The sequence below is a fragment of the Xenopus laevis genome, chromosome 2S (genome assembly GCF_017654675.1).
Source record: "Xenopus laevis strain J_2021 chromosome 2S, Xenopus_laevis_v10.1, whole genome shotgun sequence".
Taxonomy (NCBI): domain Eukaryota; kingdom Metazoa; phylum Chordata; class Amphibia; order Anura; family Pipidae; genus Xenopus; species Xenopus laevis.
The window spans coordinates 84060415-84081737 of NC_054374.1; the positions used below are offsets into that span (position 1 = coordinate 84060415).

At 36.0% G+C, this 21323-nt stretch overlaps 1 protein-coding gene across 1 annotated transcript in view; it reads right to left on the bottom strand.

The window, feature by feature from the left end:
• Positions 1-21323, bottom strand: part of tbx4.S (T-box 4 S homeolog) — a 102985-nt gene that overhangs the window by 47540 nt on the left and 34122 nt on the right. The window contains exon 3 of the mRNA XM_018249613.2: positions 7972-8066. Coding sequence (XP_018105102.1) covers positions 7972-8066 — 95 coding nt within the window. The remainder of the gene's footprint in view (positions 1-7971; positions 8067-21323) is intronic.

The following is a 21323-nucleotide window of genomic DNA, read 5'->3' on the forward strand; positions in this document are numbered from 1 at the left end:
CTGCCTAAAACTTGACTTACGTAAAACTACCAACAAGGGGGTTATTTATCAAATCTGCTCGGGTTTTTACACTTATTTATATATTTTATTTTATATTGTTTTGCGGGAAAAAATCTGATTTCAAATTTTTTTTCCGATTTTTCATCAGTTTTTAAAAATTTTCATGATTTTTTTGGAATTGTCACCCGAAAATACCCAGCGCACATCAAAAAATCATTGGGACCTCTCCCATTGACTTATATTCAACCTCAAAAGGTCTGAGATGCTGGATTTGTCAGACTTTTCCATCCTCTGGGTTTAATAAATTCAGAAAAATACGTGATTTTTTAAAAGTCCGATTTTATAAAAAAAAATCACGATTATTTTTTTTTGTGATTTTTGCATTCGGAGTTTAGGAAATAACCCCTAAAATGTTTCTTCTTGTCTGGTTTGTATACCTGGGACTGCAGGTATTATCTAACACTTAGGGGGTTATTTATCTGAATCCGAATTTATCTCAATATTTTCTGCTACAAACTCGGTTCAGTTTTTTTTATGCTTATTTATTATTACATTTTCTCAAAAAATATTTGTGGGAAAAAATTAGATTTTCATGATTTTTTTTTCAGGTTTTTTCATCTGATTTTCAAGTTTTTTCTGAATTTTCACCCAAAAACTTCAGGGTATTGCATGAAACCCAGCGCACATCTAAAAAGGCACATCTAAAAATCATTGGCAAGACATTAATTTGCTTATTCTTTCTGCTTGAAACAAACATAAAGTGTATGGCACAATAAATAAAATAACACGAGGAGTCATACAGAGCTGGCACAGGTATCCACAGGCATCTCACATAAATATTTACTCTTCAGGCTGGCTCCAACACTCATCCAAAGTGTAAGCACACCGAAGACTCTTTCACTGGAATCCAATTACCAGGAAGCTCCTTTCACATTCTCTGTACTGCCTTCAAGCTCCCAATGCTCGGGACCCTGTACCCCAAGCCCTCCAAGGTCCTCACCATCCCTTAGGCCTTCTCATCTTGCTTCAGCCACATGTACTGGAAAAGAGACTGAGCTCTGATTTACAAAGAAATTGGGCAATTCTGGCCAAATCTGGAAATGCCAGGGCACACTTCACATGGGAAAAAGAATGACTCCCCCTCCCATATCTGGTTTAGGCGCAACTTTTAGCTGGCCACACCAGGGGATTTCAAACCATGAGGAATTTTCAGACCATAGGGGAACTTAACCCTATGGACCCCTACACAATAAAAAGAAAATTACATTATCCATAATGCAAACATTATGGGTAACTAATTTCAAAAACCTGGAGGCTTATTTATTAAAAGTACAATTTAAAGTGGTTTTAAAAGGTTTTTGAAACCATGAATAAAATGAATAAACTCACAAACTCGAAAACTATGAATGTTGGAAGATTTATTAAAAAATCAAAATTAAAAAAGTATGGATGAAAAAAAGTGCTTAACGATGTGCTAAAAAATACAAATCAAAGTTCATCTGACAATTCCTAGTGGAGAAAGAAAATCCAAAAATCTCTAAAAGTCAGAACTGATTTGAAGTGGTCAAATAGGATCAGTGCAGCTCCCATTGACTTGATGAAATTTTGTCTTAGAGGTTTTTGTATTTTTTTCACCTAATAAATCTTAAATCATTTGAGTTTTTTTAGAAATGTAGAAAACCCACACATTTTAAGAGATTAAAAATCAAAAAATCAAAATTCAATTGTTAGTAAATCACCCCCTTATAGCAGCTTGTTTATTACGCCCTTCAGGTGTGAGAGTTAAGATGTGACCATGTATTAAGCAAAGTAATATTGTGCTGGCTTTAAGAATTCAGTGGATTACAAAGTATTACAATTTTTAAGAGTGTTCTTTAAGCATCAGCATCTTCCGTTCAACCTAGTATTTCAAATGTAGCATGATCCACAAGACTTTGACTAGCATAAATGGGGCAAGATGTAGTTTATAGTGTCTGTTATGAAGACATAAAGAAAATATTTGGAATGCAATGCTATGCAGAAAGTTTCCTTTGTGATGACTTTGTGCAAAGCATTAGGATTGTTGCAAAGGCTACTGATTTTATTGTGGAAGGAAGATGGGTTCACAAAAATCTGAGCATAACTCTTGCTTATCCAAGAGTATTGTGTCAATGTTCTAGTAGTGGTGGCAGTCTTCTTGAGAACTTGGGATTTGGTTGCACTGCCTTATCTATATTATTATTTCCTTACTTCTCATGTGCTTATAATTATTTCCACAGTTTGGATGGATTGCAAACTGTCAAAAGCCAGATCTGATTCCTCAGCAATGCCAGAAATTCCTGAAATTAATGTTAGGTTGTTGAGACAGTATATTGAATTTATTCATTAATTTGTATTAGCTAGATGAAGTAGATAATGATATATAAAGCCATGTCCATTCTGGAATGTATGACAAGTTTTTATCTTGGAAGGATTCTAGAAGCTGGAATTACTTAGAGAGCTCTTTGGACAGATCCATGAGAAAAACCTTGGTGGTAAACGTGTCTCAAAGAGAAAGAAAGTAAAATCGTTTAGTCTCACAATAGGTTAATGCTGACAACAATGCCAGCAGGCTTGGTTGGGTAAAATTGCTGAGTAAGAGTTTCTAGTTGGAACCTAATATGAGGAGAAGAGGGGAAAGCAAGGAAAGCAATTGTTTTGAGCACAGAGCATTCTTGAATATAAGAATTGGCTACACCTTTTTTTTTTTTGAGTGGACACTTCTTGTTAACATTAGCAGACATTATTTTTACCTGGGTCAAAGTCCACCACAAGTGTCTTGTCACAATTTAAGCAATAGGTATATCCATCTGTCCCTTGTTATTACACACTTTACCTGGCTCACCCTACTGGTTGTTCCTATTAGAAGGAAAGTGCACAAGGGCTTGAAAGTGATGGGATAAAGGCAAATAGTGGGGTTTGAAATAGACATTTTAGACAAATGCAACAAAATAAATGTAGGGCAGTAGTGGTTAGGTAGTGGGCTAGACAGGAATTAAATTGGTTTTGTGGGCTGGGGATGAATGGGAAATTCTAGATAGATGTGTCAGCAGAAATCTTTAATTGGTAGGTTTTGCATATAGGTTTGTCTGTGCAATTGAGCACATAGGGTAGCGAGTGTTTGCCAGCACATAAGAACGGCTGCAGTGGTTTCTGAGGCTTCTCATACTGTATGATACCAAGCATTTCCAAGTCTTCTTTGTAATATGGCAGGACTTAGATTACCGGATTCTCTTTCTTGTCTTTTCAACAGACTGTTGAAGTCACTTCTTGGGGTTCCCTTATTTGTAATCAAGCATTTGGTAAGCAAACATGTTAATTGGCACATATCATGGCTGGCAAAACAATAGTGTTGTGGAGTCATTTTTATCAATTGACGTTCTCGAATAATTTGGTCACACTTTTTTATGTCAACGCTTAAACAGTTCTGCAGTTAACATGTCTGGGCATCTAATTAGTGTTCCAGAGGCAGTTAGTAAAGCTCACAACACCAAAAATAAACAATCATTTAACAAGTTCAATAAAAGCACCATTGAAAAAAAAGACCAACTTTTATTTAAGCAGGTCAAATAATTTGACTTTTGATCTTTTATTTACCTTCAAATAAACTTAAACACATCAGCAAAAACACTGATGTAAAGTAAAAAAAAAACAAAACCCCTAAAACATCTACATGCTATCTTCTGTTGTACAAAATGCCCAAAACAATGTGATAAAAGTATTTGCAAAAAGAAATGTCAAGAGATAAGTGTATTCATATTGATATTCATATTGATATTCACATTTTTTGTGTAACACACTGTACTGTATGTATGACATGGTAATATGTATGACAAGAGATAGTACGTACATTTTGTGGATACTTCTACATTATTAATCATTGATTATTTTGGCACCAGCTTTTTATCTTTTTGAATTGCTATTTCGCTAACTCTTAAAAAACTTGAAGGGAGTAATCCTCCTCCACGAGTCTGATTAATTGTAATATGTAATTAATTATGTTCTAAGCTTTTCACCTCTACGGACAACAAATGACTTTTTACAACTTCTCAATGTATCCTTACTCTCATAAACATTTTAAATAAAACATGCACTGCACAGTATTTTTGAGTTTGTCTTGCATCACAATAATTATAAAATAATTTTTTTAAAGATATTGTTTACCTTTAAATTTTAAGCGTAATGGTTCTATTCTATAACAGGAAATTCATTGTAAGATTAGGTAGCAAATACAGATTTAAAACTATTTACTATTTATCAAAATATTGAATTTGTGTAATGTAAGAGGTTTTTTCTATGTTAATAAACTCTAACATTTTGTTTGCTTATCTATTAAAAAATCTGAATATAAAAAATGATTGAATAAAATCATTTCATTCATATCCTTTTCAATGGGTAAAAATTTGCATCGACAAAACATTTTAAATTTACCATAGACAGCTCCCATTGACATTTACATGAACTCTACAACTTTTTGATGACAATGTTTTACATTCACATTTTTTAAATTTTTTGCTCTTAAAGGAGAAATAAACTTTAAAAATTAATATGGCTAATAATGCCATATTTTAGATAATGAATTTATTGCCCCAGTCTAAAGTTTCAGCTTGTCAATAGCAGCAGTGATCTGTGACACTGACATGGTCAGTGGGCTCTGAGCAGCTGTTGAGAAGCTAAGATTTGGGGTTATCACAAATTATCAAGCAGAAAATGAGGTTGGCCTGTAATATAAGGTGATGCTACAATTCTGATTATTAACTTCCGATGCTAATTGCTATTTCTGTGCTGTCTTGTAGCAATTCTCTGTATTAATTACTAATCAGCCTTATATTAGGACATTTACATTCTATGGGACAAATTCACTAAAGGGGGTGAATTTTCACCAGAAAAGGCTCCGCCACACTTTGTGCCACTTCAGCAGGTGTAAATTCGTTACCACCATGCTAATTTACTAAAATGCGAAGTTGCATCTCTGTAGCGGAACGCTGGTGAAGTTTCGCTAGCATTAATTTGTCAGCACAAGCATTTCATAGAGAACTTTTGCTAGCGTTAATTTCTGCCTATCTAAACTTCATTAGTACTCAATTTGAATAGGGTGGGTACATATAGGTTGCATAGACATCTTTATTAGAGATGTTGCTGCAAATGCTTGAAGTGGCCACTTATTATTACAAATGTCCAAGGAAGCATAATAAAGACAAAAGAGATCCTCTAATGCCCTAGACATGAGCCCACCCTAAAACAAATGTGGCATGCCCCTCAAATGGTTGGGAAAAAAAGTTAACACAAAAATCTTCAATAGCTTTAAAATATGAAAAAACAGCAGCGTATTTTAGAACTTTTATGACTTTTCAGCATACAGGATATGCGAAGACATAAGGTTGAGGAGGAGTAACAATCATTCACCTGAGCGAGAATTCACCTAGCAGTAGGACGCAAAACGGTCTCTTTCACTGGCAAATTGTCCTCTACACCTGTTAGTAAATTGGCAATGTCCCTGCGGATGAGATTTCTGGCGAATTTTCATTATTGATGGTCACTTCGCCCTTCAGTAAATCTGCCCCCATGGGCATAACTACCAGGGGTGCAATCGCACCTGGGCTGGGCTGAGCACGAAGGGTGGTAGGGCTGGCTGGGCTGAGCACAATGTGCACTTATCCACAGAGGAAGGGAGTGTGAGGCTCCTGAAATGTTTGGCTCTATTCTGCACATTAAAGATTTGGAGGTACTCTTAGTACACCAATTGAATTGGCATCGCGTCTTCATCTTTTTCTTCTATGATTTAGTATATCACGCTGGGTCACGTGACTGGGAGACATGCCGAGCCTACAGTTCACAAGCTATTCAAAGTATCGTGAGTGTATTTGAACTGTTTATTTCTTCACAATGGGAGGGAGGGCCGGCTGGCTGGTCACAAAGGGAGGGAGGGCTGAGCATGAAGGGAGGGCTGGAATGGGTTGAGTACGAAGTGAGGGCTGGGCTGAGCATGAAGGGAGGGAGCGTTCATCGGGCTGAACACAGAGGGTAGATTTCCCCTCTCCCCCCTGAACTGATAAGTGCAGCAGTGCTGGCACCTCCCCCCTAACTCATTTCTTACACACATTTGCCTGGTGTTTATCCCAAAGTGACTATTAATTCTTTCCTTGCCTTCTGTGAATCTGTCACTTCTATGACTTCTGGTGGTATTTATACATGAAATTGCCACTGTACCATTTTGCTATACTTCTGGGGGTATGAATTTGACATTAATTTGACACTGTGCCATCTGGCTGTGAGTTTTGGGGGGTATACATGGAATTGCCACCCGTCTATGAGTTCTGGGGTATTTGTACATGAAATTGCATGGGGCAATTTTACAGCACACACGCTGGCAGCACTCTGGCGCATGATTCAGATCGGAAATGCCCGACAGAGTGGCCCAGGGTCCCATCCTGTACCAGGGCCTGCCGCCGAGTAGTTACCCCACTGTCTGCCCCCATGTGTTCTGTATATTTTGAGTCAGTCCCTAAGCTCAGTTACTCACAGCAGCACAGAGCATCTGCAGTGAATTAGCAGAAAATACGGTGGGAATGTACATAGGCATCATTTGAAGCACAGCTCTTCCCTGCTAAAGGGCTTTGGTTAGCTTGGGCTGGTACAGAAGCCCAAAAAAAAATGTACAACATTTCTAGCCTATTTCTTTAATTAAGCTTTAGTTCACCTTTAATAAATATTGTACATAGATAGGATGCTTTGTTTCCTAAATAGGTGAGTGGCATACAGTAACCCGAGAAACCATCTGGAGAGAATCTTGTACATTTCAAAGAGGAACTGTTTGTACAGTTGTTATTGTTAAAAAGGACATCTAAAGAAATGAGCTGGTTTTCCTCTTTAAAGCTGGCCATAGATGTTGAGATTTTTAAAAGATCAGATCCTGATCGTGAGACCACGATCTTCTCAGAACAATCGTACGATAGTACGAATTTACCATCAACTAAAAAGACCAATTTACCAGGAAAACAAAGGGGAGCTGCCTGCATGGCCCTGCAAACATAGAGAGATTGCACTGGGACCGACAAAGATTTTTTGACCTGGCCGATCAATTTCCCGACAGATGTCGGCCGAAAAATCGTAAGATGTACAATCGTTCGAATACCACTAACCACACGATAATTGGTCGGGCTTCCCTAAAATCGGTCGTTCGGCAAGAAGAATCGTCGCGTCTATGGGGAGCTTAACTTGTCATTAGCCAATCAGAACCATTCCCCATTTGGGTCAATGGCATAGAAACAGTATTACAATGGAGCTGGTTTTGGCTGAAAAGAAGAAGAGGGAAAGAGAGAAGGAAGGAAGAATAACCTGTGGGCACATTTTGAAAGATCTCTGTATAACTTGCTGTCTCTTGGCTGGATAATCTGAATAAATCGTTTCATCTCTGGGAACCTTGGTTGCATCCTTTTACCTGGCTGTGGTAAATTGCGGAATCTACATTTCATACACTATACGGATAATATTGCGGAATTTACAACAGACATCTGAGTTTTTGAAAGCATAAATTGGATCCAGAAGTTTTATCTAAAAAAATGATGGCAAAAATTTGAATTGTAATAAAATAATTTTAATAGTCGGGAGTCCTGACCTCAAATAGACAATGTCAGTGACCAATTAGTGTATTAGGTATAATGATCCATAAAATATTTCCTTTGTTAATATAATGCATGCACATAGTTTAGTCATTCAGTAAACGGGAAAGTGGAGATTATTTCTGAACATTTCAGAGATCAAGATTAAGTAAGCATTGTAAGTAATTAAGTAAGTACTGTAGAATTTGCTAAGAGTGCAATTGTTATGATAAAATGAGGTCCCAGAAAATCCTCCAGAACAGAACGTGTCTGAAAAGTCATCTTAAAATCAGTGATATGATTAATCCAGATTCATATAAACAAAATAAACATTTTAAGATATTTTACAGACCTGCCAGCCTTAGTTATTATCATCTCAGTGCCTGCTTCATGAAATTTCTTCCAAAGCTCCTTCTCATGTAGATACACCTTGATGTTCTCTATTGTCTAAATAATGGAAAGAGGATATGTCAGTAATTTTATTACTGTATGAATGTCATTAACTGTGGCAATGTAATTCTTGCCTCCCCCTGAAAAATTGTATGTTAATATACAATTTTAACACAAATATGTTATTGGAACACAGGTGTGCAACTTAGTTTGCATTAGTATCTTAGTATCTTCTAAAAAAGAATAAAAATATTTCAACAAATGTCATTAGCAAAATTTAGAAATCAGCTCAAAGAAATCATTGGCTACAGACATTTCATATGTGCAGAACCCATTATGCAGCACAGCCTGGAAATGGACAATAACAATGTATTTATTCAATACTTTGAGTTACTCTACATTTTTCACAGATTTAGCCAAACAAGTAAGATATTCCTTAAAGGGAAATGCCAGCCCAAAGAGCTACTTCCAGTGCATCTACAAAGCCAATATGTGCCTACAGAGATACTTCCTTGAAGTAAATCAAGTTATGAAGCATAACTTAACTCATCATCATGCAATTTTCTTTATGGCACACGAAACTCAAAGTTAAACCCAAGCCAACTAAAGAAGTTGGCTTGGGTTTAGGAAACACATTGGGCCATCGGTAATACAGATTACAGTATTACAAGTTAGTGATTTTGACTTTATCCTATATTTTGTTATTTTGCGGCTTATCCCGTTTGTAGTGGGTGGTCTTGAGTCTTGCACTAGATTACACCTGGGGTCCAGATTTTGTCGTATTTGTCCATTTTGCAGTGTTTCATCGGAGTAAGTTTTTCCATCGAGGACACCAACGAGATTTTCCTTTTTACTTTTGCAAGTGTAAGGATGCCTTTCTTTTCTAGGTAAATTTGTGAACAGAGTTTAAATTCTTTCCTGGTGAGGGAGTTTGGTTTAAAGGTGAGTAGAGCCAGCCAAGAGTCTGGTCGGACATTATTTTTCAATAAGGTGCTCAGGAGAAATATTTCTTTCCATAGTGCAGAGATCAGTGGGCATCCCCACCACATGTGTAGTTCGTCTCCCTGCACCCTCTGAAGCAGTTTTGGATTGGAGCCATAGATTTTATGCAGCTTTGCCGGGGTAAAATACCAATCATATAGCAGTTTGAATGCATTTTCCTTAACAATTGTGTTAATAGATGCTTTCCTTATGTAGTAGAGTGCAAGTTGCCATTGTTCTCCTGCACAGTTTTTAAGGGTGTGAACAGAGATATTCAAAATGTGTCTTTTTATGGGTGGGTCTTGCCCATTTGCTTTTGAACAAAGTGTCTGATTTGTAGGTATCTGTAGTGTTTCCAGCAAGAGTGTTTACTTTGCAGGTCATCCCAAGTTATGATACTGCCAAGTGGGGGCATACTGTCTATGTCTAGAAAGTTGTTGTCTAGCCACCATCTGAAAGGTTTTAAGTCTTGGCCTGGGGGAAAATCTGGAGTGTGGAATATTGCTGGGTTTAAACTGATCTCCTCTTTATATTTGAGCCAGATTTTTTCCCTAAGTTGTATGGTGTGCTTCAGTATCAAATTTGTGAGTATTGATGAAGGTCTAGTTTCCTCGGATCCATAAGAGAGTTTTGGGAGGTAGGGGGCCTCATCAGACAGTGTCCAGGGGGGCAGTGGATCTTGACCATTTGAGACATCTGGGCCACTTTCCAATAGTGGTGAACACTGGGGAAGTTAAGGCCTCCCTTTGGTATAGATTGCATGAGAATAGATTTATTTACCCTAGAGTGTTTATTATTCCAGAAGAATTTGAATATTTCTTTTTGCAATGTGTATGGGCAGCGTATGGAACAGGTATAAATTTTTGGGACTACTTTGGGCCTTCCTAGCTATGAAATAGGTTTTTTCCTGCCATGAGCGTAGTGTCAAAGTGAGGTGTTTAAGCATCGGGAGGTAATTCTGGGAGTACATGTCTGTTATTTTGGACGTCAGGTCAGGTGTCGCTAGTTCTATGAAGTCACTTTCCCTTAGAATTCTTTATTGCCCTGATTAATATTGCAGATTTGTTAGGGGTCAGGAGTTTAGCTAGTAGGGTCTCTGCCTTGTTGCCTTTTTCATAGAACAGGCAGTTTGTCCATTTTCTATTCAAATTTGTTTAAGGTCCCCCGTTTTGGTGATTAGTGCTGCTAGCGTATGGGGGTCTTGGTTTATTTTGTGTGAGGTTTCTAGCACAAGGGCTTCTGTCGTGAGTCGTTTTATTCGAGTTTCCCTTAATTTGCGGAGCTGTATCCCTCTGAATACTGTTTTGTGAGCGGCCCAGACTGTCTCTTTGGTCTGTTTCCCATTGTCATTATCAGAAAAATATTGAGGAATGGCCTAAATCAACTCCTGGATTACCTCAGTGTGATTCAGTAAATATTCGTTTAATTTCCATTCCCCTCTCGGTGTGGGATTATTTTAAAAAAAAAGCAGATAGCATTATGTCATGATTCGACAATACACCTAACGCGCACATGCCTATGAGTACGTGTGATGACATACGAAACGCGTTAGTTGTATTGTTGAGGTAATAAAGCCTTTTTAAAATCACCGCTGTCTGCTGATCTGTGAAAGTGCATGCAACATTGGAAACTATTGCCAAGTTGTTTAGACTGTGTGATGTTTAAGTAGTTGATATTCCCGTGCCGTAAGAAGCTGGTCTAGAACACCTCCGTTTTGTCTCGCGGTTAGCTCCGCCCCCTGTAATACTGACATTTAGGGGACTATTTATTAAACCTCAAATTTTTCTGGTGGAGTTTATAAAGGGGAAAAATCCAAATTTTTGGGGTTTTAATATTCCATAGCAGCTAAAAATCCCAAAATACTCCAGCTAAAACCTGTCAAAATCATGTCAATGGCAGATGTACCTTTAAAGGGGTGGTTCACCTTCAAGTTAAATTTTAGTATGCTCTAGAATGGCTAATTCTAAGCAACTTTTCAATTGGCCTTCATTTCTTCTTTTTTATAGTTTTTGAATTATTTTCCTTTTTCTTCTAAATGTATCCAGCTTTCAAATGGGGCACACTGACCCATTCTAAAAACCAAATATTCTGTAAGGCTACAAATTTATTGTTATTTCTACTTTGTATTGCTCATTTTTCTTTTAAGGCCTCTCCTTGGTTGCTTGGGTAATTTGGGCTCTAGCAACCAGATTGCTAAAATTGCAAACTGGAGAGCTGCTGAATAAAAAGCTAAATAACTAAAAAACAAATAATAAAAAATGAAAATCAATTGTAAATTGTCTCAGAATATCACTCTGTACACCATACTAAAACTTCATTTAAAGGTGAAAAAAACCTTTGACAATTTGAAGATGTTTATTGCCTTCATGAGGGTTTTAGGCTGTTTTTTTGTGAGTCCGCTCATATATCACTTTTTGTGGTAGATGGATATGGATCAGTGCTCTTTAATGTATAAACTGAGGGAATTATTTCGTTAATTTCTTTCTTTTTGGAGTATTTCGCTCCCATTGACAAGAGCTACAAGAATTATTTTGTATCTTTTCCTCTATGGTAAACAGTAAGGGGTTTGGAAGAAGGGTACCCTTTTCATTTAACTAGGTTAATCTAGGTGCCGTTTTAATTCATGAACACCTCTTTTTAAGCTTATATGTCTGCTTAAAGGAAGAAATTATTATGATTATTGTTGCTGTTTTTGTTTGTATTTTAATACATAAAATAGAAATGTGTAGACAAATGAATAATGAAAAAGTATTTAAAGACTTAGCTTGCCAAAGTACTGAAATCAGAAGGCCCACCAGAGATGGAAATCACATTAGATCATTTCAAATAATGATTTAAAATTACCATCTCTGCCAATATTTTATAGAAACATGGCAAGAAACCAAAAGTGTGATACATGCATGTCTAATTTTGAGACCCATTCCAAATACTTTAAGTTTTCAGCAAAACATCTAATCTACTGTTTGAAAACACAATCCATTCCATATTATTGGAGCCACATTTATCAAATGATATGAATCAAAGCCATTTAAAGTCTTAAGCACAAACAAAAAAAAATAAAAAAGATTTTTGTATCTTGGGAAATTTTTGGAGTTCCATACCCAGATAAGTTTGCCTTGTGATTTTGAAGGGGATTTAAACCCTTTATAAAACTGAAAGACTGTATGTACCTTAGTTTTCTAAAGCATATGACAACATACAGATTTAAATTTTACAGAATTCACCAATAAGAATATTGCATACAAGCAAAATGTCAGTCATCTTAATGAATTTAAAGGGGACCTATAATGTACACATTATGGGGGTTATTTACTAAACTCCGAATGCAAAAATCACGAAATGTTTGTGATTTTTTTTATAAAATCAGACTTTTAAAAAAACACAAATTTTTCAGAATTTATTAAACCCTGAGGATGGAAATGTCAGAAAATCCAGCATCTCAGACCTTTTGAGGTTGCATATAAGTCAATGGGAGAAGTCCCAATGATTTTCTGATGTGCGATGGGTTTCGTGCAATTCCCCGAGTGAAAATTCAGAAAAAAAACTGAAAATCAGATTTTTTTCCTGCAAAGCAAATTTTAGGGAAAAATGTAATAATAATAATAATAATAATAATATATGTTATCCACAAATGCTTTACAGCCTAAATGCTGTCTGCCCATCTTAACTTGGTCAAAGTTTTCTTTTAACCCTTGTGTTTGAAAATTTCCACAAATTAAAGTAGGGAACTCTTAGTAAAAAGTGCTTAACAAATGAACACAAACCTAGGGGCACATTTACTATTGGTCGAATATCGAGGGTTAATTAACCCTCGATATTCGGCCCTTGAAGTTAAATCCTTCGACTTTGAACATCGAAGCCGAAGGATTTAGCGCAATTCCTTCGATCGAACGGTCAAAGGAAAAATCATTCTTCTTCGATTTTCCTTTGATCCCAAATTGCCTAGAATGCCCCATACAAGACGAAATCACAGCACCATCCAAATTGTGTGTAATCTTAAAAAGCCTTTATTGGATTTCTGGCTTGGATCTCAAACGAACAACGTTTCAGGCCTGCGTGTCCTTTAGCAAGTTGAAAAAAGGCCACGCCGGCCTGAAACGTTGTTCGTTTGAGATCCAAGCCAGAAATCCAATAAAGGCTTTTTAAGATTACACACAATTTGGATGGTGCTGTGATTTCGTCTTGTATTGTTAATCCGGTTGGAGTGGACAACCTTGCACGTGCACCTGTCTGACAAGTTTGTGGTTTGGGTGAGTGCTGACCGATTGTTCCAGACCTTTCCCCATCGTTTAACATTGGTGCTCAGTAGGTTTTAGGTGGCGAAGTAGGTGGTCGAATTTTTTTTAAAGAGACAGTACTTCGACTATAGAATGGTTGAATAGTCGAACGATTTGCAGTTCGATTCAAAGTCGTAGTCGAAGGTCGAAGTAGCCAATTCGATGGTCGAACTAAGCAAAAAAATACTTTAAAATTTGAAGTATTTTTTATTCTAATCCTTCACTCGAGCTAAGTAAATGTTCCCCCTAGTGTCAATTTGTCAGATGTTTGGTTGCTCTGAACAAATAGCAGCATTGTGCACAATTTACCAATTGATTGCTGAATCTCTCTCTCTTCTGAATTTCTGCTTACTCCCATTACCCTCTCCGTTCTGAAACTGAGTGAAATCTGGCACCACTGAGACATGTCTGGAAAGAATGCCATCTTTACAGGCTACTAATTTGAAGTTCAGAGCAGTGCCCATTTCTGGCTTTTAGTTAATTTAATTTTATTGAATATAACTTCTTAAATGCTTCTTGAATTCAGAGTTCTCTGTCCATATATCTTAATGGAAAAATCCAACTCTAATTTATTTAATTAAGAAAAACAAAGGTCTTAAAAGATGACATAATGTTTACAGCTGGACCTTTCTTGAAACTAAATTAATATGCCTTGGGTACTGTTATGTTTAGTATTTGGAATGTATTGCTCTAAAGGTTCACATATTTGAATATATATTACTATCCTACAATTGATTTCACTTTTTATAGCTAGGGAACCAAGGAAAATAAAAAATATTGATTTATTGAAAAGCAGGAATGCTTGGAAACTTGGGAAACTTACTTTGGAATATCAATAATTGAAAATAAAGGTGAGAAATATCTAAAGGCACCATAACTAGTCTATCTATTTATCTATACAGCAATTATTATACTACCACCTATCAATTTATCTATCTATCTATCCCATCTATCTATTCATCCATCTATTGGTTATTGTTGCTAAGGTATACTGGTGGGTATTAGTGACCTGGATGACCTGTTTTTTTCAAGTAAAAAACCATAAAAAGTCTTTATTAGGACATATGGAAGCCTAACACATTTTGTGGCTGAAGTGGGCACTTGCTCATAGGCTGGTGGTCTTGTTGATCAATTAAATATGATTGTACCAAGGGGAGACCACCAGCCTATGAGTAAGTGCCCACTTCAGGCACGAAAGGCGTTAGGCTTACATATGTCCTAATAATTAAATTGTAATTATTGTAATTTTTTATTATTGTAATTTTACAAAATACCTTTGGCTACTACTTTACTAGTGGATGGTTTCCTACATTTGAATTTTCTAGATATTGCAAAAACAGTTGGCAAACCTTTGGACTGGAGGTTACCTTGGTAGACCATTCTACAAGTTGCTTCTTTTCTTTCTTCTTCATTCTTAATTGTTTATTTCTCATTCTTGACCTTTTGCCAAGAAACGGAGCCACACACCATTATCAATGTGGTTAATTGTTTTTTTGTGTGTGCCCTTCATTACTATGGGGCAAATTTACTTATGGTCGAATATCGAGGGTTAATTAACCCTCGATATTCGACTGCCGAATTGAAATCCTTCGACTTCGAATATCAAAGTCGAAGGATTTAGCGCAAATAATTTGATCGAACGATCGAACAAAAAATATTTTGATCGAACGATTAAATCCTTTGAATCGTTCGATTCGAAGGATTTTAATTCATCGATCGAACGATTTTTCTTCGACAAAAAAATACTTAGAAAGCCTATGGGGACCTTCCCCATAGGCTAACATTGACTTTGGTAGGTTTTAGGTGGGGAACTAGGGGGTTGAAGTTTTTTTTTTAAAGAGACAGGACTTTGACTATCGAATGGTCAAATAGTCGAACGATATTTAGTTTGAATTGTTCGATTCGAAGTCAAAGTCGTAGTCGAAGGTCGAAGTAGCCCATTCGATGGTCGAAGTAGCCAAAAAAATCATTCGAAATTCAAAGTTTTTTAATTCTATTCCTTCACTAGAGCTAAGTAAATGGGCCCCTCTGTGTGTAAATATATATGTATATATATATATATATGTTATAAAGAAAAAAGAGAGAAAGAAAAGGAACCTTGTTTTGTGACTGTATCAATTCACCAGACCTCTATATATCGAAAACTTCCCTTAATATTTATCACAAAGATAGTGGGTTATTCAGTTTCACTTTGTTGTATGGTTTAGAAAAGGATACCCTTATCTATTTAGATTACCCGACTTGATACTTTGTTTGCAGTATTTAAAATAAGCTGATAACACCAGGCTATAAAATTACAATGTTGCTTATTGTTAGTATTAGGTATGTTTAACTTCTCCCTGCTAAATATAACGTGCCACGTGCAACATTCACCTTCAAAGAACCCACAATAAAACGATTTTAAATGAAAAGAAACTTGTCAATTAGTATCGTTGTTATTTTATTCAGATTTAACCCACAACGTCAGCAACAACTGAAGATAAAATTAGGAGTTAATCACTCCCGATTCAATCAATTTAGTTCATTTAAGGTGCCAGTATATATAAAAATTCCAATTCATTCATAAGTTAATTACATTCACTCTCAAAGTTTTTATCAATCAACTTAACCAATAAATATTTTAGTTAATTTATGAACAAGTCACTTTGAAATGGTATACTTTAGACTAAATGAATTGGTGAATTAATTGATTGCACACGGCACTTTATAAATTAGAACAAAAAAAAATCAAAAGCACAATCGATTGCACAGGTCACTTTACACTGCATTTAATGAATTGTAACAACAAACCTATTTATTGGTTAAGTACTATCTTTGTGATAAATATCAAGGGAAGTGTCCAATATATAGAGGTCTGGTGAATTGATACAGTCACAAAACAAGTTTCCTTTTCTTTCTCTCTTTTTTTCTTTATAATTGATTAACATTCCTTGTGTGGCTGTAGAGTCTGAGCATTTATTTAATTTATCTTAAGAGTTAATCTTTTCCTTTCAAATACATGTATATGTTAGCCTATGGGGACCTTCCAGAGCACTTTTCTAAGTTTTTTTTGATCGTATAAAAATTATTCGATTGCTAAAAATCGTTCGATTCGAAGGATTTAATCGTTCGATCGAACGATTTTTATTCAATCTAAGCTTTTGCTCTAAAATCCTTCAAATTCGAAATATGAATTCGAAGGATTTTACTTCAAGGGTCGAATTTGAGGGTTTTTTAACCCTCAAAATTCGACCCTTGATAAATCTGCCCCTAAATAAAGGAAAAAATAATGAACAATAATACAAAATAATAAAGATGTTTTCTGCCATTTACGCACTTAACTTTTAAAAGATGTGCTCCTTTCTCTCTCCTCTCTATTACAACTTTTTTGTGCATTCCATTATTGAAAGTATGTGCTGTTGTTTAGATGGAAGATTTCTTACATGTACCTCCATATTTTTTAATGCTGTGTTGCTTGCTACCCCTATTAAAGTTAATTTTCCATTGCTTAAAATAATCCTCTTTAGTAATTTACATTTATATACTATTTTTATAGAAACTTGGGATTTTGTTTAGGGAGCTCACTTTGGCTTTTCTAACACTTTGCACTCTAGAGATTAACATGTATACTGGAAGGACGCCCTGAAATGGATCACTGATCACAAACAGCAGCATAGAATTAACTTTGGTGTGTGAGACACATTTTCAGATCTTGGAGTTTTCTGTTGTAGATAGAGTGCGTTACCAAGAGATTTTCTGTAAACCCAGAAGTGGTGTCAAGGCAGAGGGCCACCCCTGGATGTGATGTGCATGCGCAAATCTCTCCCCTGAAGCCACAGATCTCTGCCCGGACATGCGCACTTTGGGGAATTCGGAAGAAGGACAGGAGACCGGGGGGAGAGGATCAAAATCTAGTAAATGGGGGGTTGACAGCTCTGCTAAACTGTTCTGCTTTGTTCTGCTGTCTGCAGCTTAATTTTTAGTGTAAACTCCCTTGTAATAATGGAAACTTGCCACAATAAAAAATTAATAATTTTTCCAATAAGCAAAGTGAAAATAATGCTGTGTTTTGTAGTTACTTAGAGTGTTAATTGGAGCAGATTTCAACCTTAACAGAGTTGTTACTGTAGACAGATATACTGCCAGCCCCCCTGTAGGTTTTTGGAGGCTGGCGCCTTCCTTGGGCTGTTACCTTGGCTTTGATCCTTTGGCACTATATATACTGAATACAACTCATGAATAGTAAAATCCCATACTTGTCCCTCTGGTCACATTAATTCCTGTCTCAGTGCATGTAAAAAGATGATATATTTGTATCTCTTCCTTCGAAACAAAAACAGGGATTTGGAGCAGGAAGCAGGTGATTATAGTCTCTACTTGCTGGCATTAAAATCTGGATGGGACATTTGTCTTTTTCTAGTTCTGGCTCACTGATGAAGGAAAGGTATTATATTTCCAGTGAATCCAAAAAATTAAAAAATGGATAGATAAGAAAATTATTATGAAAGTGTTTAACAGAAGAGGCACTTGCATTTCATGTATGGGAAATGGGAAAGTATACTCATAAAAGTGAAGTGAAATATTCTCATGAAATCATATTCATCAATAAATCATAAAAAGTAATGCCATTAAGAATTGCTTTATATGGTGATCCAAACAGCCAATTATAAGAAGTAGAAAACAACTAAATACTCACTAAAGGCACATTTATAATTTTCATGGTTGTACTTTAAAACTTATCCTTCAAGGGCACCTATTGAATTGTTTTTTTTTCTTGAAAAAATACTATTGTTTCCCTGAAAATGGAGTGTTACCGGAGGTACAGGTTCTGTTAGCTTGCACCCTCAGTGGTGTAAATAATATAGGTGTCCTTTAATTAATATGTTTTCTTTTGTTTTAGAGAATAAAAGTTTCAGCTCACTGATCATAGTGGGACATTCTTTTATTTCACCTGTTAAAGGGATCCTGTCATCGGAAAACATGTTTTTTTCAAAACGCATCAGTTAATAGTGCTACTCCAGCAGAATTCTGCACTGAAATCCATTTCTCAAAAGAGCAAACAGATTTTTTTATATTCAATTTTGAAATCTGACATGGGGCTAGACATTTTGTCAATTTCCCAGTTGCCCCTGGTCATGTGACTTGTGCCTGCACTTTAGGAGAGAAATGCTTTCTGGCAGGCTGCTGTTTTTCCTTCTCAATGTAACTGAATGTGTCTCAGTGGGACATGGGTTTTTACTATTGAGTGCTGTTCTTAGATCTACCAGGCAGCTGTTATCTTGTGTTAGGGAGCTGTTATCTGGTTACCTTCCCATTGTTCTTTTGTTTGGCTGCTGGGGGGGGGGGAAAGGGAGGGGGTGATATCACTCCAACTTGCAGTACAGCAGTAAAGAGTGATTGAAGTTTATCAGAGCACAAGTCACATGACTTGGGGCAGCTGGGAAATTGACAACATGTCTAGCCTCATGTCAGATTTCAAAATTGAATATAAAAAAATCTATTTGCTCTTTTGAGATATGGATTTCAGTGCAGAATTCTGCAGGAGCAGCACTATTTACTGATTCATTTTGGAAATGTTTTTTTTTTCCCATGACAGTATCCCTTTAACTTTCACCAGGCACAGCACTGGAGCATCTGACAGGTCTCCTTCAGTCCTATTGCAACAACATTTTTTTTCTCTATCTTATAATGTCCTAGATCTCTAAAAACACTGCATTTCTTTATGTCCTTGCTCTTCGTCACCCATCTTCCTTTTCCCTCTGTCTGTCTTACAAAATCTTTGATCCAGTAATCCTCAGACACCTGTAAATAAGGACTAGATAGAAACAATCTATACGGTTCTGTAATTAGAAAGAAGATCAGATGGCTCAAGTTATGTGTCATCAAGGGCAAACTCTTATTATTAATACTTCTGAGGTGAGCTTCTGGATTAAATATTTTTACTAATGGAATTTCTGTTGTAGAACTGAATAGCTACTTTTAGTTTCAAACATACAGTGCCTTTGGGGCTTAAAAGCGGTAGTTTCCTGCCAAGCACGAAGGAATACATCTTTAAAAGTCTTACGAGGCTTATGTAATAAAAGGTTGCTATAGTCACCTATAGCAACCAGTCAGCAGTTAGTTTTGTTTAATTTTTTATTGGTTGCTATAGATTACTGTACCTCAGCAAACTTCATAACTTTTATTACATATGGGAATTATGTGTGGTAGTACATATTGCTAAGAGTCGGAGTTAGACAAACAGGTTAACAAAAAGGTGACCAACAAAGGATAGGTATGCTCTGGGATATAAATGCTTTTAGGAAATAATAAAAAATACAAAATATTGTGTTACAAGTTTACCTATTAGATAGGTTTTTATTGCAAAGGCCTCTAAGCAAAACACAACTTAACCATGCAGCATTAAAGTGGTTTTATGTGTCTGCATTTATGCGCTTAAACTTTTGGTAGTAAACGTTTTTTTTTTCCGTGTTTTATATCAGATACTTATATTCATATGAAATCTGCCCCTGTGATATGTTTCATGATGGATTTCTCTTATGTGATTGTTTATTTATTTCTCCTATACACCAAATGCACTCCCTATGATATACTCCTAAAACATTATATTAAAAATAAATGCATAAGATGTCATACATATCAATTTTTCCATAATCAAAACTCTTGTGTTTTTTTCCACACAGCAGTGGAACCTGAGACTCACAGGACTTATTGTAATTCACAAGATGTATTTAGTGAGGAGAGACTGATGTTTTGGCTGGTTCCCCAGCTTTTAATAAAGTGGTATTGCTTATTGTAATGCTTTTGCAATTTTTATCATTTTGTTCATAACATTCAGATCATTGTTTTCTATATGTTCTATATTTATTAATGTTTCAAGATAGAATATGGGGATAATAAACCCATAAGCATGCAAACGTTATACCTATTACAGGTATGGGACCTGTTATCCAGAATGCTCGGGACCTGGGGTTTTCTGGATAATGGATCTTTCCGTAATTTTGCCTTAAGTCTACTAGAAATGACTTTAAACATTAATTAAACCCAATAGGCTGGTTTTGCTTCCAATAAGGATTAATTATATCTTAGTTGGGATCAAGTACAAGCTACTGTTTTATTATTACAGAGAAATGGGAAATCAATTTTAAAAATTTGGATTATTTGGATAAAATGGAGTCTATGGGAGACAGCCATTCCATGATTCGGAGCTTTCTGGATATTGGGTTTCCGGATAAGGGATCCTATACCTGTATACAGCTTATAAAAATAAAGTTGAGATTGATGGCAATTAAATCTACTGATAAGATCCAATGTTATATTGGTTTCAAAGTCTGACCAAATAAACCAACAAATTCTATGTGCAGGCAATTTCTACAAATCCATTCTCCAAAATATCAACATGATGAGTATGTTTGAAGTTTATAACTCTGAGGGGCAGATTTACCAAGGGTCGAATTTTGAAGTTTAAAATACTTCGAAATTCGACCATCGAATTAAAATACTTCGAATATCGAAGTCAAAGTATTTTTCACCGAATTTGGCCATCGAACGATTGAACGATTTTAGCGTACGATCGAACGATTTAACTTCGATGTGTAAAGACTTAGAAAATGGTTGTAGAAGGTCCCCATAGGCTAACATAGCACTTCGCCAGGTTTAATTTGGCGAAGTATTGAAGTCGAAGTTTTTTTAAAGAGACAGTACTTGGATTATCGAATGGTCGAATATTTGAACTATTTTTACTTCGAATTCAAAGTAAATTCGAAGTCGTAGTATCAATGGTCGACGCATCCAAAAAATTACTTTGAATTTGAATTTTTTTACTTCGAAAATTCCCTCTAATTCACTTCAACCCTTGATAAATCTGCCTCTATAATATGCTAATAATTGCAAGATTAAGCATTAGTACCTCCTAAAGTTATAACATTATTATTGATTTTAAAACCAGGTTTTAATGTAATAAAGTACCCCCAAAAAACAAGTTAGTACCAGCAAAGAAGAAGTGACTAGTGATGGGCGAATTTATTCGCCAGGCGCGAATTCGCGGCGAATTTGCGCGATTCGCCGCCAGCGAATA